At 45.7% G+C, this 16,949-nt stretch overlaps 1 protein-coding gene across 1 annotated transcript in view; it reads left to right on the forward strand.

Moving 5' to 3' along the window:
• The first annotated feature begins 12,629 nt into the window (after nucleotides 1–12,629).
• The window catches only part of LOC134350614 (adenylate cyclase type 8-like), a 140,079-nt gene continuing 135,759 nt past the window's right edge, over nucleotides 12,630–16,949 (forward strand). The window contains exon 1 of the mRNA XM_063056082.1: nucleotides 12,630–13,442. Coding sequence (XP_062912152.1) covers nucleotides 12,630–13,442 — 813 coding nt within the window. The remainder of the gene's footprint in view (nucleotides 13,443–16,949) is intronic.

Consider the following 16,949-nt stretch of genomic DNA (forward strand, 5'->3'; position numbering starts at 1 on the left):
AACGAGGACTGTGTGCATAATCTAATCTAATTTTCTAGATCTTGATCATTACCTAGTTTTTTTGAACCTTTCGTAAACTTTTCTTCTTGACTAAATTTTCAACAGCCTTTTTATACCATGGTTCCTGTACCCTACAATCCTTTCCGTCTCATTGGAACGTACCTATGCAGAACGTCACACTAGTATCCCCTGAACGTTTGCCACATTTCTCCCGTACATTTCCCTGAGAACATCTGTTTCCAATTTATGCTTCCAAGTTCCTGCCTGATTCCTATCCCTCTCCAATGCTATGGTAAAGGAGATGGAATTATGATTATTATTTCCAAAATGCTCTCTCACTGAGAGATCTGACACCTGACCAGGTTCATTTTCCAATACCAGATCACGTATAGCCTCTCCTGCTGCAGGCTTATCTACATATTGTGTCAGGAAACGTCCTGAACACACCTAACAAACTCCATCCATCTAATCACCTTGCTCTAGGGAGATGACAATTAATATTTGGGAAATTAAAATCTCCCACCATTATGACACTGTTATTATTACACCTTTCCAGAATCTGTCGCCCTATCTGCTCCTCGGTATCCCTGTTACTATCCCTGTAGTAATCGCGGGATTACTGCCTATGCCACACAACAGTGAGTATAGGAATAGAGTGAGGTCTATAAAAAAACACTCAGTAGACAATCCCTCCATGATTTCCTCCTTTTCTGCAGCCGTGACATCATCTCTGATCAACAGTGCCACACCCCCACCTTTTTTGCCTGCCTCCCTGTCCTTTTTGAAACATCTAAAGCCTGGCGCTTGAAGTAGCCATTCCTGCTCCTGCACCATCCAAGTCTCTGGAATGGCCACAACATCATAGCTCGAAGTACTGATCCATGCTCTCAAGCTCGTCCACTTTGTTCATGATGTTTCTTGCATTAAAATAGACACATCTCAAACCATCAGTCTGAGCGTGTCCCTTTTCTATCACCTGCCTATCCTCCCGCATGCACTGTCTCCAAGCTTTCTCTATTTGTGAGCTAACCGCCCCTTCCTCCGTCTCTTTAGTTTGGTTCCCACCCCACCCCCCCCCCCCCAGTAATTCTAGTTTAAACTCTCCCCAGTAGCTTTAGCAAACCTCCCTGCCAGGATATCAGTCCTTTTTGTATAGGTCACACCTGCCCCAAAAGGGGTCCCAGTGATCCAAAAATCTGAATCCCTGCGCCCCCTGCTCCAATCCCTCAACCACGCATTCATCCCCCACCTCACTCTATTCCTATACTCACTGTTGTGTGGCATAGGCAGTAATCCCGCGATTACTACCTTTGAGGTCCTGCTTCTCAACTTCCTTCCTAACTCCCTGTAGTCTGCTTTCAGGACCTGCTCCCTTTTCCTACCTATGTCATTGGTACCAATATGTACCACGACTCCTGGCTGATCACCTTCCCACTTCAGGATATCATGGACGCAATTAGAAACATCCTGGAAACTGGCACCTGGGAGGCAAACTACCATCCATGTTTCTTTCCTGCATCCACAGAATCGCCTGTCTGACCCCCTAACTATAGAGTCCCCTATCTTTGCTGCCATCCTCTTCCTTTCCCTACCCTTCTGAGCCTCAGGGCCAGACCCTGTGCCAGAGATGTGGCCACTGTTGCTTCCCCAGGTAGGTCATCCCCCCCCTCAAACAGTACTCAAACAGATATACTTATTGTTAAAGGAGACAGCCATTGGGGTACTCTCTAGTATCTGAATCTTGCCCTTCCCTCTCCTGACTGTTACCCGTTTACAGTATCTGTCACCCGAGACCCTGGTGTGACTACTTGCCTATAGCTCCTCTCTATCACCACCTCACCAGACCAGGTCATCGAGCTGTAGCTGAAGAGATTGTGGAGGCATTAGTAATGATCCTTCAAGAAACACTGAGATTCTGGAATGGTTCTGAAGGACTGGAAATCACAAATGTCACTCTGCTCTTCAAGAAGGAAGGCAGGCTGAAGAAAGGTAATTGTAGGGCAGTTAGCCTGACCTCAGTGGTTGGCAAGATATTGGAATTGGGTATTAAGGATGAGGTCTCTGGATACTTGGAGGTACATGATAAAATAGGCAGTAGTCAGCATGGTTTCCTTAAGGGACAATCTTGCCTGACAAATCTGTTGGAACTCACTGAGGATGTAACAAACAGGACAGACAAAGGATGCTGTGTACTTGAATTTTCAGAAGGCTTTTGACAAGATACCACACATGAGGCTGCTTAACAAGATAAGACCCTGTGGTATTACAGGAAAGATACTAGCATGGATAGAACATTGGCTGATCAGGAGGAGACAAATAGTGAGAATAAAGGGAGCCTTTACTTATTGGCTGCTGGTATCTAGTTTTGCACTGCAAGGGTTGTTGTTCGGACTGTTCATCACGTTTTACGTGGATGATCAGGATGACAGAATTATGGCCAGGTTTGTAGACGATACGACAATAGGTTGGTTGTTCATCCATCGCTGACGTCGATGAGGACCTCGACACCATTATGATGGTGTCAAGACTCGCGCGTGATTTGGATTTAAGTGAGGGAGAGTTGTGCAGCGTCAGCCTCACTCTCTCTTCCCAATTCCCATCTGGATCCAGTGGCAAGACAGAGTCTAGACGGCTGGAGATGGGACTAGGCGCAGTGGATGACCAGGACGTCTTCTGTGTCTTGTCCTGCTCTACACGTTCCACAACGCTTGCAGAGACCGCCTTCGTGACCGTTGGACCTTCCATAGGTCTCATCCGCTCAATCCGCCGGAGTCTGTCTTCACATACTGGGATAGACAACTCCCTATCTCACCGAGGGTTTGAGACCCGTCGGCTACCCTCACCTGGTTTAGCCGGCGTGTCGAAGCCGTTGCCCGGGGTGTGGCCGCTGTCGCATGCAAACAGCTACGGGGAGCCACAGGTGAGAGCTGAGTGCCAGGTGGGGACCAAAGGTGGACTAACCGCCCTGAAAAGGACGCGACCATAGGTAGAGGGGCAGGGAATGTTGAGGAAGCAGGGAGGTTGCAGAAGGACTTAGACAGATTAGGAGAATGGGCAAAGAAATGTCAGAATATGGTGTTGAGAAATGTATGGTCATGCACTTCGGTAGAAGGAATAAAAACAAACAATTTTCTAAACGGAGAAAATTCAAAAATCTGTGGTGCAAAGGGACTTGGGAGTTGTGCAAAATTCTCTAAAGGTTAACTTGCAGGTTGGATCTGTGGTGAGGAAGTCAGGTACAATGTTAGCATTCATTCTGAGAGGAATAAAACATTAAAGCAATAATGTACTGCTGAGGCTTTATAAAGCACTGGTAGGGCCTCACTTGGAGTATTGTAAGAAAGGATGTGCTGACATTGGAGAGGGTTCAGAGGAGGTTCACGAAAATGATTCTGGGAATGAAAAAGTTATTCTTTGAGGAGCGTATGATCCATCATATTCTACTTATGAGCTCATCCTTAACTCATAAGTTCCAGTGAGAATAACCCAGCAGATCCAATCTCCTGTAACTACGGCCCTCCATTCCAGGGAACTTCTTGGGAAAGATGCAAGGAACTGCAGCCTCTGGTGGCCTCAGCGTTGACTCCAGTCCCTAAACATAGCCAATTAAATCTCCTGATTGCATCATAGTGTCCTCCCTCAGCTGATCAATCATTTTCTCTCCGTTGGGAACAAAACTTCATGGCAGCACAGAGAGTGGGCCAGAATGTCGGCCACTGAGAAAGAGTAGAAGCACCTCCACTGACTACGCTGGTCAAGCCTTCAGGATATAGGAAACAGAATGGGCGTGTGACAGGTAATGAGTGACCAACTCAAAGGATAAATCTGTTGCATTTTGTCCTAACCACTCCACCTATAAAGCAGCACAGGATAGGACTTCCAGCACACAACATCGTGCCAACCACTAAAACAACTCTCAAATCATTCTGACCTTTCACTCCGACATAGCCTCCCATTTTTCAGTCATCCATGTGCCTGTCTATGCCTTTCTTAAATGCCCATGATGTGTCTGTCTCTATTGGCACCCCTGGCAGATGCAGCTCTCCATGACAACATAGATGGGTGACTGTCCTTAAAACAAAAAGCACAACTTCACTGGACATCATCCATGATGTTGTTCAGAACTACCATGGAGTCAAAGACGATGGACAAAGCTGTGCATCACTGGGTGCTGTGACCATCGGCATCTGACTTAAATATATCACAACGTGATCTGTAACCTCACAGCAGGAGTATTCCTCACTGCACCATTTGTCACCTCATGAGTCTCTCATTCCTCACTCCACCATTACAACAACCTCATGAGTGACTCACTCCTCACTCCACCGGCACTGTCAACTCATGAGTTGTGGATTCCTCACTCCATTACTGCCAGCTCATGTGTGGCTGTGTCCTCACTCCATCATTACTGTGACCTCATTATGACTCATTCCTCCAACATTCCTGTCACCTCATGAGAGACACATTCCTCACTCCACAGTTGCTGTAACCTCAACAGTGGCTCATTCCTCACTCTGTCTATCTGCCTTTCTACCAGAGGACTTCAGGTTCAGACCCAGGAAATAATTGTCAAACACAGCTTACTTAAAAGTACATACTGTTTATTAGCAAGCTTGCATTCTCGGTTGAACCACAGAGCCCCATTCACAGAGCTTGGGAAAATCTACAAGTCAAATGAGCCCCCGAGTGCTCTGTGGGGATGCTGTTATACATTCATTATCACATACATACTCTGATTGTTGCTAAACATCCTTGGCAGCTTTCCCATGCAACAAGCACTTTTTTGTTCATTAGTTATCTTTGCAACGTTATTAGCCAAGCTGCAAATAAGTCAGTTAGCTTTTAGCCCTTTTAATTCTGCATATAATTCCTCATTCCCTCCTATTGTCATTCCATGACATCTAGGATTATCACTCAGGGTTGTTGTACATCTTAATTTTCATATTCGTGTAAGGAGGGTGGATAGTAAGCCCTGGGATAAGCCAAAGGGCTTTCTATGTCATCGTAGTCCCCATCCCCATCATTTGCACCTTGGTCTCTCTGAGGTCCCCTTCCTTCTAGGGGGGCACCTTGTATGAATATCCCTGTGGGTCACTGGCTGACGAGGGGCCATAAACATCGGACAAGTGCAGTAAGCATGAGTACTCCCGTGATGATGATAGCGTAATGTAGCAGTATACTGCTCCATCCTGCAAAGATGAGTACTCCCGTGATGACGATAGCAGTATACTGCTCCACCCTGCGAAGATGAGTACTCCCGTGATGATGATAGCAGTATACTGCTCCATCCTGCAAAGATGCCACTGAAGGGCCAGCATCCCCCTTTTCAGCTAAAGCCCTGATTTTCCAGATTTTATTTACCTCTTTCTGAATGTGAACGGAGAGAGAGGTAATGTTCTCCGATTCAGCTGGGATGTAGGCGCAGCACTCTTCTCCTATAGCAGTACACGCACCTCCTTTTTCAGCCAGATCAAAATTGAGGGCCATTCGGTTTTGTAAAACAGTCTGTTGTAGCACCATCATTTCAGCGGTGATGGCCCTCACCTGATCCTGGACGCCATCTACGGCCTTAGTGTTACTATTGGCCATCTCCTCCAAAACTGCGGCCAGGCTAATGATTTCCTTTGAATTGCGGGCTGCCCCGTGGAAGGGGAAAGCTGTCATCCAGAAGCGCTCCGGTTGTAAGATTCCTCGCTTTGCCGTAGGAGGGAAGGGTGCTGGTCCAGGATTTTCAGCATTCGCATGTGGGGTACAAGGTAAGCCAGGAAACAGCGTCCCATCCAATTTCTGCTCTCTTGTTGGGTGTCCCATCGGCTAGCTGTCTCTCCTGGAAGCCACAAGTAGGCCCTTTCCCTGCAAACCAACTGAGTTCCGTTCAGGGAGCGCGGTGGTTCGGCCATTGTATAAATGGCACAGGTACTATTGTCCAGAAAGTAAGTCCCCTTACCTTTGAAATTACAGTAGCAGATAGCTTTTACTGGTTGGTCAGATATAACAATGGTGGAGGCACATGATGTCTGACCTTCCCATCGGGTGGCTTTTTCTGGGGGTACGAATGTACTAACTATCAAAGCAGTTACACTCACTGTCTCCAGTCACATCAGTGGGGCAATTTTAGGCCTCACTAGTCTGAGTGTTATTAGGAAAAGCCCAGACTGACCGTTGTTCACTGCTGTTCAGCAGAATGGTGATTAGGGGAACCCCTATCTTCCCATGGGGAGGAATCACAGCATTCACCCAGCAGGCAGATGAGTTAGTTTTCCCAGCATAACTATAGCAAAGCGACAGGAAGATTTTTGGCTTGGTTACTACAATACAAGTGCTTAAGATTACAAATATAGACAGTAATAGCTTAGTCATGAATCCACACGTTTGACATGTCCTAGTTATGTCCATTTTGGAAGTCCTTGTAGTTTGACTGCCGTTGGAGTGGTCAGTGACACTTGGGAGGGTCCTTTCCAGTGAGGCTCCAGCTTCTTTCTAAGATGGTTCTTTACGAAAACAAAGTCTCCTGGGAGAACTTTATGTTCACTTTCCACTTCCCCTCCTTCCCAGTGGGCCTCCTTCTGCGAATGCACGACCTGGAGAGATTTGATTAGTGCCAGGATATACCCTATAATTTCATTTGACATTTGATTCAGGTCCATCTCAGGCAATTTCGGGGTCGGCATGGCAGCCTTCCGGGGGGGGGGGGGGTTCTTAATGATCTGCCATATACTGTTTCAGCTGCTGACAGACCATGTTTGGTCTGATAATGAGTCCTCATCTGGAACAAGACTATCGGTAGCACTTTGAGCCAATTTTGACCAGTTTCTTGTCCTAATTTAGCCAATTTATCAGCATCCCATTAGCCCTTTCAATCAGGCCGGCAGCCTGTGGTCTGTGGGGACAGTGGAATGTCTGTTTAAAGCAGTTGTTAGATACAACTTGCATTGGTACCCCGAATCTCGGAATGATTTCTTTCAACAAAATACGCACTACGGAATCGGCTTTGTTATCTGTGGTGGGATATGCTTCAGTCCATCTACTAAGAACATCAAGACAATACTTATAACAGTGCACACACAGTAATTCGCTAAAATCGAGTTGTAGTTGACAGAAAGGCTATCTTGGCAATGGGGCGTTACAAGAATCACTCCTTGTAATAATGATCGGTGAGGTTCTATCGGAGGGTATGAAGGTAGGCAGAGGGGGTGATGTGGCTCTACTGGTAACAATGGCTTCAAATCATTAAACAGATATGAGATAGGATCGGAAGATGTTGAATCCTTGTGGGTTGAGTTAAGAAACTGCATGGGTAAAAGGACCCTGATGGCAGTTATATGCAGGCCTTCAAACAGCAGCTGGGATGTGGACCACAGATTACAAATGAGAAATAGAAATATAATAATAGGCATCTGTTAGTCTTGTGAGACCATGGATTTGCACCTTGGAAGGTTTCCAGGGCACAGGCCTGGGCAAGGTTGTATGGAAGACTGGCAGTTGCTCATGCCTCTCCATGCCACCGATGTTGTCCAAGGGAAGGGCACTAGGGCTGATACAGCTTGGCACCAGTGTCGTTGCAGAGCAATGTGTGGTTAAGTGCCTTGCTCAAGGACACAACACGCTGCCTCAGCTGAGGCTCGAACTAGTGACCTTCAGATCACTAGACCGACACCTTAACCACTTGGCCACGTGCCAACACAAGAAATAGAAAAGGTGTGTGAAAATGACAATGTTATGATAGTCATGGGAGCTTGGGAAATTCAGGATGGTAATGGATCCCAAAGAGAGTAAGTTTGCTGAATGCCTATGAGATGGCTTTTCACAGCAGTTTGTCATTGAGTCATCTAGGGGATCAGCTATATTGGATTGGGTCTTATATAACGAACCATAGGTGATTAGGGAGCTTAAGGTTAAAATACGCTTTGGCAACATGATCACAATATGATTGAGTTCAACTTGAAAATGAATAGGGAGAAAGTAAAGTCTGATATAGTAGTATTTTAGTGGAGTAAAGGAAATTACAGTGGTATGAGAGAGGAGCTGGTCAGAGTCAATTGGAAGGAGATGCTGGCAGGGATGTTAGCAGAGCAGCAATGTGTCTGGGAAAAATGAGGAAAGTGCAGGACATGTATTCCAAGTGAAAAAATACTCATGGCAAAATAGTCCACCTGTGGCTGACAAGTTAAACCAAAGCTAATGTAAATGGAAAAGAGATGGCATACAACAATGCAAAAATTACCAGTAAGATAGAGGAGTGGGAAGCTTTTAATAAAATTACAGAAAACAACTAAAAGAATCATTAGGTGGGAAAAGATGAAATATGAAAGCAAGCTATCTAACAATATCAAAGTAGATAGTAAAAGCATTTTCAAGTATTTAAAAAAAATGAAAGGTGAAAATCAATATAGGACCGCTAGAAAATGAGGGTGGAAAAATAATAATGGGGGACAAGGAGGTTGCAGATGAACTAATAGAGTATTTTTCTCTGTGGAAGACACTAGCAGTGTGCCAGATGTTGAAGGGTGTGAGGGAAGAGAAGTGAGTGCAGTTACTATTACAAGGGAGAAGGTGCTCGAAAGGCTGAAAGACCTAGAGGTGCATAAGTCACCAGGACCAGAGGAACTGCACCCTAGGGTTCTGAAAGAGGTCACGGTGGAGATTGTGGAGGTATTAGAAATGATATTTCAAAAATAATTGGACTCTGGCATAGTTCCAGAGGTCTGGAAAATTGCAAATGTCACTCCACTCTTTAAGAAAGGAAGGAGGCAGCAGAAAGGAAATTACAGACCAGTTAGCCTGACCTTAGTGGTTGGGAAGATGTTGGAGTCAATTGTTAAGGATGAGGTGATGGAGTATTTGATGAGACAGGACAAGACAGAACAAAGTCAGCATGGTTTCCTTATGGGAAAATCTTGCCGAATGAACCTGTTGGAATTCTTGAGGAGATTACAAGTAGGATAGATAAAGGGGATGTAGTGGATGTTGTATATTTGGACTTACAGAAGGCCTTTGACAAGGTGCCACACATGCAGCTGCTTACTAAGTTAACAGCCCATAGTATTACTGGAAAGTTACTGGCATGGTTAGAGCATTGGCTGATTGGTAGGAGGCAGCGAGTGGGAATAAAAGGATACTTTTCTGATTGGTTGCCAGTGACTAGTGGTGTTCTGTAGGGGTCAGTGTTGGGACCACTTCTTTTTATGCTGGATATAAATGATTTAGATGATGGAATAGACGGCTTTGTTGCCAAGTTTGCAGATGATATGAAGACTGGTGGAGGGGCAGGTAATGTTGAGGAAATGGATAGGGTGCAGAAGAACTTAGACAGATTTGGAGAATGGGCAAGAAAGTGGCAAATGAAATACAATGTTGGAAAATGCATGGTCATGCACTTTTGTAAATGAAATAAATGTGCAGACTATTTTCTAAATAGGGATAAAATCCATAAATCTGAGATGCAAAGGGATTTGGGAGTTCTTGTGCAGAACACCCTAAAGGTTAACTTGCAGATGTTGGTGTCGAGGCAAATGGCATGTTAGCATTCATTTCAAGTGGTCTAGAATACAATAGCAAGGATGTGATGCTGAGGCTTTATAAGGCACTGGAGAGGCTTCACCTTGAATATTGTGAACAGTTTGGGGCTCTTTATCTAAGAAAAGATGTGCTGGCATTGGAGAGGGTCCAGAGGAGGTTCACAAGGATGATTCCGGTAATGAAAGGGTTATCATACGAGGAATGTTTGATGGCTCTGGGTCTGTATGCGCTGGAATTTAGGAAGATGGAGGGGATCTCATTGAAACCTTTTGAATGTTGAAAGGCTTGGACAGAGTAAATGTGGAAAGGATGTTTCCCATGGTGGGGGAGTCTCGGACAACAGGGCGTGGCCTCAGGATACACACACACACAAAATACTGAGGAACTCAGCAGGCCAGGCTGCATCTATGGAAAAGAGTACAGTCGACTCCTCATGTTTTTTCCTCCACTCCTGATGAAGGGTCTTGGCTGGAAACTTTGAAATTCTCTTTTCCATAAATGCTGCTTGGCCCGCTGAGATCCTCCAGCATTATGAGTGTGTTTCTTGGATTTCCATTATCTGCAGATTTTTGACTTGTTCATGATTTAAAGATAAAGATTAGCTTTATTTGCCACAAGTGCATTGAAAAGTAGCATGAAATCTGTTGCTTCCATCACAGCCAAATCTGATGGTGTATTGGTGGCAGTCTGCAAGTGTCTCCATACATCAGGCATCAACATAGCATGTCCACAACTTACAGAACTTTATCGTCTGTTTGGAATGTGGGAGGAAATCGGAGCACCAGGAGGAACCCCATGCGTTCACAGAGAGAAAATGCAAAGTCTTCACAGACAGCAACTGGAATTGAGCCTGTGTCCTTGGCTCAATGAGTAATAAAACTGCGAGCATGTCTAAACGGTTCTTTGAATGTGTGTACTGTTCTTCCACTGATACTGTGCCTGCACTCAACCTATTCTCATAAGGAATGCTCCCCAATTCCAGGCAACATCCTTGTAAATCACCTCTGCACCCTTTGTATGGTTTCCATATCATTCTTGTAGTGAGGCAACCAGAACTGAGCACAGTACTCCAAGTGAGGTCTAACCAGGGTCCTATATAGCTGTAACATTACCTCTCGGTTCTTATACTGAATCCCACGGTTGATGAAGGCCAATGCACCATATGCCTTCTTAACCATAGAGTCAACCTGTGTAGCAGCTTTGAGTGTCCTATGGACTCGGACCCCAAGATCCCTCTGATCCTCCACACTGCCAAGGGTCTTACCATTAATACTATGTTCTGCCATCGTATTTGACCGACCAAAATGAACCACCTCACACTTATCTGGGTTGAACTCCAGCTGCCACTTCTCAGCCCAGTTTTGCATCCTATCAATGTCCTGCTGTAACCTCTGGCAGCCCTCTGCACTGTCCACAACACCTGAAACCTTTCTGTCATCAGCAAATTTACTAACCCATCCCACCACTTCCTCATCAAGGTTATTTATAAAAGTCACGAAGAGAAGGGGCCCCAGAACAGATCCCTGAGGCACACCACTGGTCACCGACCTCCATGCAGAATATGACCTGTCTACAACCACTCTTTGCCTTCTGTGGGCAAGCCAATTCTGGATCGACAAAGCAAGGTCCCCTTGGATCCCATGTCTCCTTACTTCCTCAATAAACCTTGCATGGAGTACCTTATCATTTGCCTTGCTAAAATCCATATATACTACATCTACTGCTCTACCTTCATCAATGTGTTTAGTCACATCCTCAAATATTTCAATCATGCTCGTAAGGCACGACCTGCCTTTGACAAAGCCATGCTGACTATTCCTAATCATATTATGCCTCTCCAGATGTTCACATATCCTGCCTCTAAGGACCTTCTCCATCAACTTACCAACCACTGAAGTAAGACTCACTGGTCTATAATTTCCTGGGCTATCTCTGCTTCCTTTCTTGAATCAGGGAACAAGATCTGACCATAAGACAAAGGAGCAGAAGTCGGCCATTCGGCCCGTCGAGTCTGCTCCGCCATTTTATCAGGAGCAGAAGTCGGCCATTCGGCTCATCGAGTCTGCTCCGCCATTTTATCATGAGCATTTTATCATTTGCAACCCTCCAATCCTCCGGAAGCTTCCCCCATCTTCATTGATGATGCAAAGATCATTGCCAGAGGCTCAGCAATCTCCTTCCTCGCCTTCTACAGTAGCCTAGGGTACATCTCGTCAGGTCCAGGAGACTTACCCAACTTGATGCTTTCCTAAAGCTCCAGCAATAGGAGCTTTTTACAATGGGATAAAGTGTAAACATGCAAATAAAATAATAAAAATAAACATGGAAATAAAAGACAAAAACTGTTAGTTAAGAGCAAGGTTAATTAAATAGGTTGAGCTGGAGTTTGAAAGTGTCAATTGGGTCTGTGTTCTTTATAGTTTTAGGAGTTGCATTTCACAGTTTAGGGGCTTAATTCACAAAAAGCTGACCTGAGAGAGATGGTTTAAATTTAAGAGACCTGCGGAACAAGACTTGAGAGCTTGAGCACGACTTTAAAACGGAAGCGATTCTCTGATGTACTCCGATCTGAGACTTCTAAGAACTGTTATCCACGCTCTACGATTGCCTTGCGTGCTTTACTTGCGCCTGCAGTGGTTCGGTTGGGTTTACGTGAGGAGCGCTGGAGTACCGCTGCATTCAGCTAATTGATTTTGATGGCTCTCCACCCACAGAGTGCGCCGCCGGCGTGAGTTCCGCGTTCTTTGAAGACCTCCTGCGCAGCGCTACTGTTGCGTACCAGGCGAAAGCCAACAATATCGGCGTGCTCACTCCATTGTGACAGGACAGTAGCGGGAAGGAGTCACAATTGTCCTTGGGCAGAGAGAGAGAGAGGGAGACAGAGCGGGGTAGGAGATCGGGCGGCGGTGGAGGGTCGTGGACCCGTTCGCCTTTGTAATGAGCGAAGTCCAATGGTTGGATTTGGAACTGGCTGCTAGTGTCTAGCGACCCTTTGAGGTGGGTGGTTGCTGGGAGCGGACCGAGAGGAATGGCGCTCCTCCGTCGCCAGCATGGCTGAAGGCGATAAGGCCGGTGGTTAGCTTCGGGGAGTTGGACCCTCCACCGCAACAATGGAAACATTACACGAGGGTTCCGAGTTCGAGGTCCCCGTGCGGCCAATTCAAGACCAGGCCGAATCTCAAAAAGAATTCCAGTGGCAAGGCATTACCAGGTTCTTCGGCAAGAGGAAGGAATCACTGTCCAATGCCGCCAGCTTCCCAAAGTACAACTTCTCCATCAGGAAAGAATACATTTACAAAATCAACCAGCAGATCCTGTCTGATATCTCCACCAAGGTGGGCTCCGTCTATCCTTTCGTGGACAGTGAGTCCACAGACGTGACAGAGTTCTTCGTGTCGACGGGTTACAGTTACCGGGGACTACTGTTCCCCTCCTTAAACCAATCCTTCAGATCTAAGGAGCTGGAGAAATTGTACCAACGCTACTTCGCTCGCCAGCGGCGGAATTCTGTCGTGATGATGAACCTGATAGACTGCTTGACCAAGTTCACTATTCTGGTCGTGTATTATTTCCTATCGCCCCAGCTGATCGAACCTGTGAAGAGTGGGCTAACGGGCCTCATCATCCTCTTCTCAGCGACGCTGTGTTTAATGGTCCAGGCTGGCAAGGACGCCGTCTCGCACAACTACCTGCAATACATTGGCCTCGCCACCTGGTTCTACCAGACTCTGCAGATTCTCCTGGTGGTGGGGGTGGGCTTGAAGACCAACGAGACGTGGTACATTCTCTACATTGTGTTCGGCACCTATACCATGCTGCCCCTCCCGCTGCTCTGGAGTATCCTAGCCGGTACCCTCTCATCAGTCGGCCACCTACTCATCGAGGGATTCCGCTACTCACAAGGTGTCATTTTCGCTCACCAGGTACCTGACGGCGCTTTTGCTTTTGTGTCTCACAGCTCAGAAATTGACCCATTTCGCCCACCCAATCCATGCCATCCCAATCTTCAGCCTTGTTCCACCGTCTGCCCCTGGACAATATCCTTCCACGCCCTTCCTAGCCATGTACTTAACCAAACCTCTTAAATGTTGCAATTAAATCTGTACCCACCGCTGCCTCTAGCACCAGTTCCACACTCTCATCACCCTCTAAGTGAAGAAGTTCCACCGCATGATCCCTTTAAACAGCTCACCTTTCACCCTTGTCTCATGACCTCAAGTTCCAGTCTCACCCAACCTTAGTGGAAAAAGCCAGCTTGTACTTACTCCATCTATACTCCTTCATACCTCTATCAAATCTTCCCCCATTCTCCTAAATAAAGTCCTAACCTATTCAACCTCTTACTCAGGTTTTCAAATCCTGGCAACATCCTTGTAAACTTTCTCTTTACTCTTTACAGTCCTATTGATTGTATGCCAGAAAGGCATTCACTGCTCCCAACTGGCCTCAGCAACATCTTATACAACTTCAGCATAACATCCCAACTCCTGTAATCAATACTCTGATTTATAAAGGCCAATGTACCAAAAGTCCAATCCTGGTTTGTCCTCTAAAACTGCAATAATTCATACTTGTTAAATTCCATACTCCATCTTTCAGCCCATTTTCCAGCTGTCCCAGATTATGCAAGCTTTGATAGCATTCCTTGCTCTCTACTAAGTCCTCAATCTCGTTATCCACATATTTGCTGGCCCAGTTTACCACATTATCATCCAGATCATTGATATATATGGTAAACAACAAAGGATCCAGCACCGATCCCTGTGGCACATCAACAGTTCACTGATCATAGGCCTTCAGTCAAAGAGGCAACCATCTTCTACCACTCATTGGCTTCTCCCACGAAGCCAATATGGAATCCAATTTACTACCTCTCCCTGAATGCCAAGTAACTGAATATTCTTGATCTGCCTCGTATGTGGGACCTTGTCCAGAGCCTTGTTAAAGTCCTTGTAGACTTCAAAGTAAATTTATTATCAAAGTGCATAAATGTCACCATATACAACCCTGAGATTAATTTTATGGCAGGCATACTCAGCAAATTTATTGAATAGTAATTATAACAGGATCAATGAAAGACCAACCAGTGTGCAGAAGAGACAATACAGAACATAGAACATAGAACATAGAATAGTACAGCACAGTACAGGCCCTTCGGCCCACAATGTTGTGCCGACCCTCAAACCCTGCCTCCCATATAAGCCCCCACCTTAAATTCTTCCATATACCTGTCTAGTAGTCTCTTAAACTTCACTAGTGTATCTGCCTCCACCACTGACTCAGGCAGTGCATTCCACGCACCAACCACTCTCTGAGTAAAAAACCTTCCTCTAATATCCCCCTTGAACTTCCCACCCCTTACCTTAGAGCCACGTCCTCTTGTATTGAGCAGTGGTGCCCTGGGGAAGAAGCGCTGGCTATCCACTCTATCTATTCCTCTTAATATCTTGTACACCTCTATCATGTCTCCTCTCATCCTCCTTCTCTCCAAAGAGTAAAGCCCTAGCTCCCTCAATCTCTGATCATAATGTATAATCTGTAAACCAGGCAGCATCCTGGTAAATTTCCTCTGTACCATTTCCAATGCTTCCACATCCTTCCTATAGTGAGGCGACCAGAACTGGACACAGTACTTCAAGTGTGGCCTAACCAGAGTTTTATAGAGCTGCATCATTACATCGTGACTCAAACTCTATCCCTCGACTTATGAAAGCGAACACCCCATAAGCTTTCTTAACTACCCTATCTACCTGTGAGGCAACTTTCAGTGATCTGTGGACATGTACCCCCAGATCCCTCTGCTCCTCCACACTACCAAGTATTCTGCCATTTACTTTGTACTCTGCCTTGGAGTTTGTCCTTCCAAAGTGTACCACCTTACACTTCTCTGGGTTGAACTCCATCTGCCACTTCTCAGCCCACTTCTGCATCCTATCAATGTCTCTCTGCAAACTTCGACAATCCTCCACACTATCTACAACACCACCAACCTCTGTGTCATCTGCAAACATGCCAACCCACCCTTCTACCCCCACATCCAGGTCGTTAATAAAAATCACGAAGAGTAGAGGTCCCAGAACAGATCCTTGTGGGACACCACTAGTCACAACCCTCCAACCCAAATGTACTCACTCCACCATGACCCTCTGCCTTCTGCAGGCAAGCTAATTCTGAATCCACCTGGCCAAACTTCCCTGGATCCCATGCCTTCTGACTTTCTGAATAAGCCTACCATGTGGAACTTTGTCAAATACCTTACTAAAATCCATGTAGATCACATCCACTGCACTACCCTCATCTATATGCCTGGTCACCTCCTCAAAGAACACTATCAGGCTTGTTAGATATGATCTACCCTTCACAAAGCCATGTTGACTGTCCCTGATCAGATATGTAGAGTTTCTTGACACAATATGTCGATAAGCCTACAAGAGGAGAGGCTGTACTTGATTTGGTATTGGGAAATGAACCTGGTCAGGTGTCAGATCTCTCCGTGGGAGAGCATTTTGGAGATAGTGATGATAATTCTGTCTCCTTAACAATAGCATTGGAGAGAGATAGGAACAGACAAATTAAAAAAGCGTTTAATTGGAGTAAGGGGAATTATGAGGCTATCAGGCAGGAACTTGGAAACTTAAATTGGGAACAGATGTTCTCAGGGAAAGGTAGGGAAGAAATGTGGCAAACATTCAGGAAATATTTGTGTGGAGTTCTGCATAGGTACGTCCCAATGAGACAGGGGAGTTATGGTAGGGTACAGGAACAGTGGTTTACGAAGGCTGTAGTAAATCAGGTCAAGAAGAAAAGGAAAGCTTACGAAAGGTTCAGAGAGCTTGGTAACGTTAGAGATCTAGAAGATTATAAGGCTAATAGGAAGAAGCTTAAGAAGGAAGTCAGGAGAGCCAGAACGGGCCATGAGAAGGCCTTGATGGGTAGGATTAAGGAAAACCCCAAGGCATTCTACAAGTATGTGAAGAGCAAGAGGATAAGAAGTGAAAGAATAGGACCTATCAAGTGTGACAGTTGGAAAGTGTGTATGGAACTGGAGGAAATAGCAGAGGTACTTAATGAATACTTTACTTCTGTATTCACTATGGAAAAGGAACTTAGTGATTGTAGTGATGACTTGCAGCAGACTGAAAAGCTTGATCATGTAGATATTAAGAAAGAGGATGTGCTGGAGCTTTTGGAAAGCATCAAATTGGATAAGTCACTGGGACCGGATGAGATGTACCCCAGGCTACTATGGGAGGTGAGGGAGGAGATTGCTGAGCCTCTGGCGATGATCTTTGCATCATCAATGGGGACGGGAGAGGTTCCGGAAGTTTGAAGGAGGTTCCGGATGTTGTTCCCTTATTCAAGGAAGGGAGTAGAGATAACCCAGGAAATTATAGACCAGTGAGTCTTAGTTGAAGTCCGGAGACATGTGC

The sequence above is a fragment of the Mobula hypostoma genome, chromosome 8 (assembly GCF_963921235.1).
Source record: "Mobula hypostoma chromosome 8, sMobHyp1.1, whole genome shotgun sequence".
In the NCBI taxonomy this organism is placed as follows: Eukaryota; Metazoa; Chordata; class Chondrichthyes; order Myliobatiformes; family Myliobatidae; genus Mobula; species Mobula hypostoma.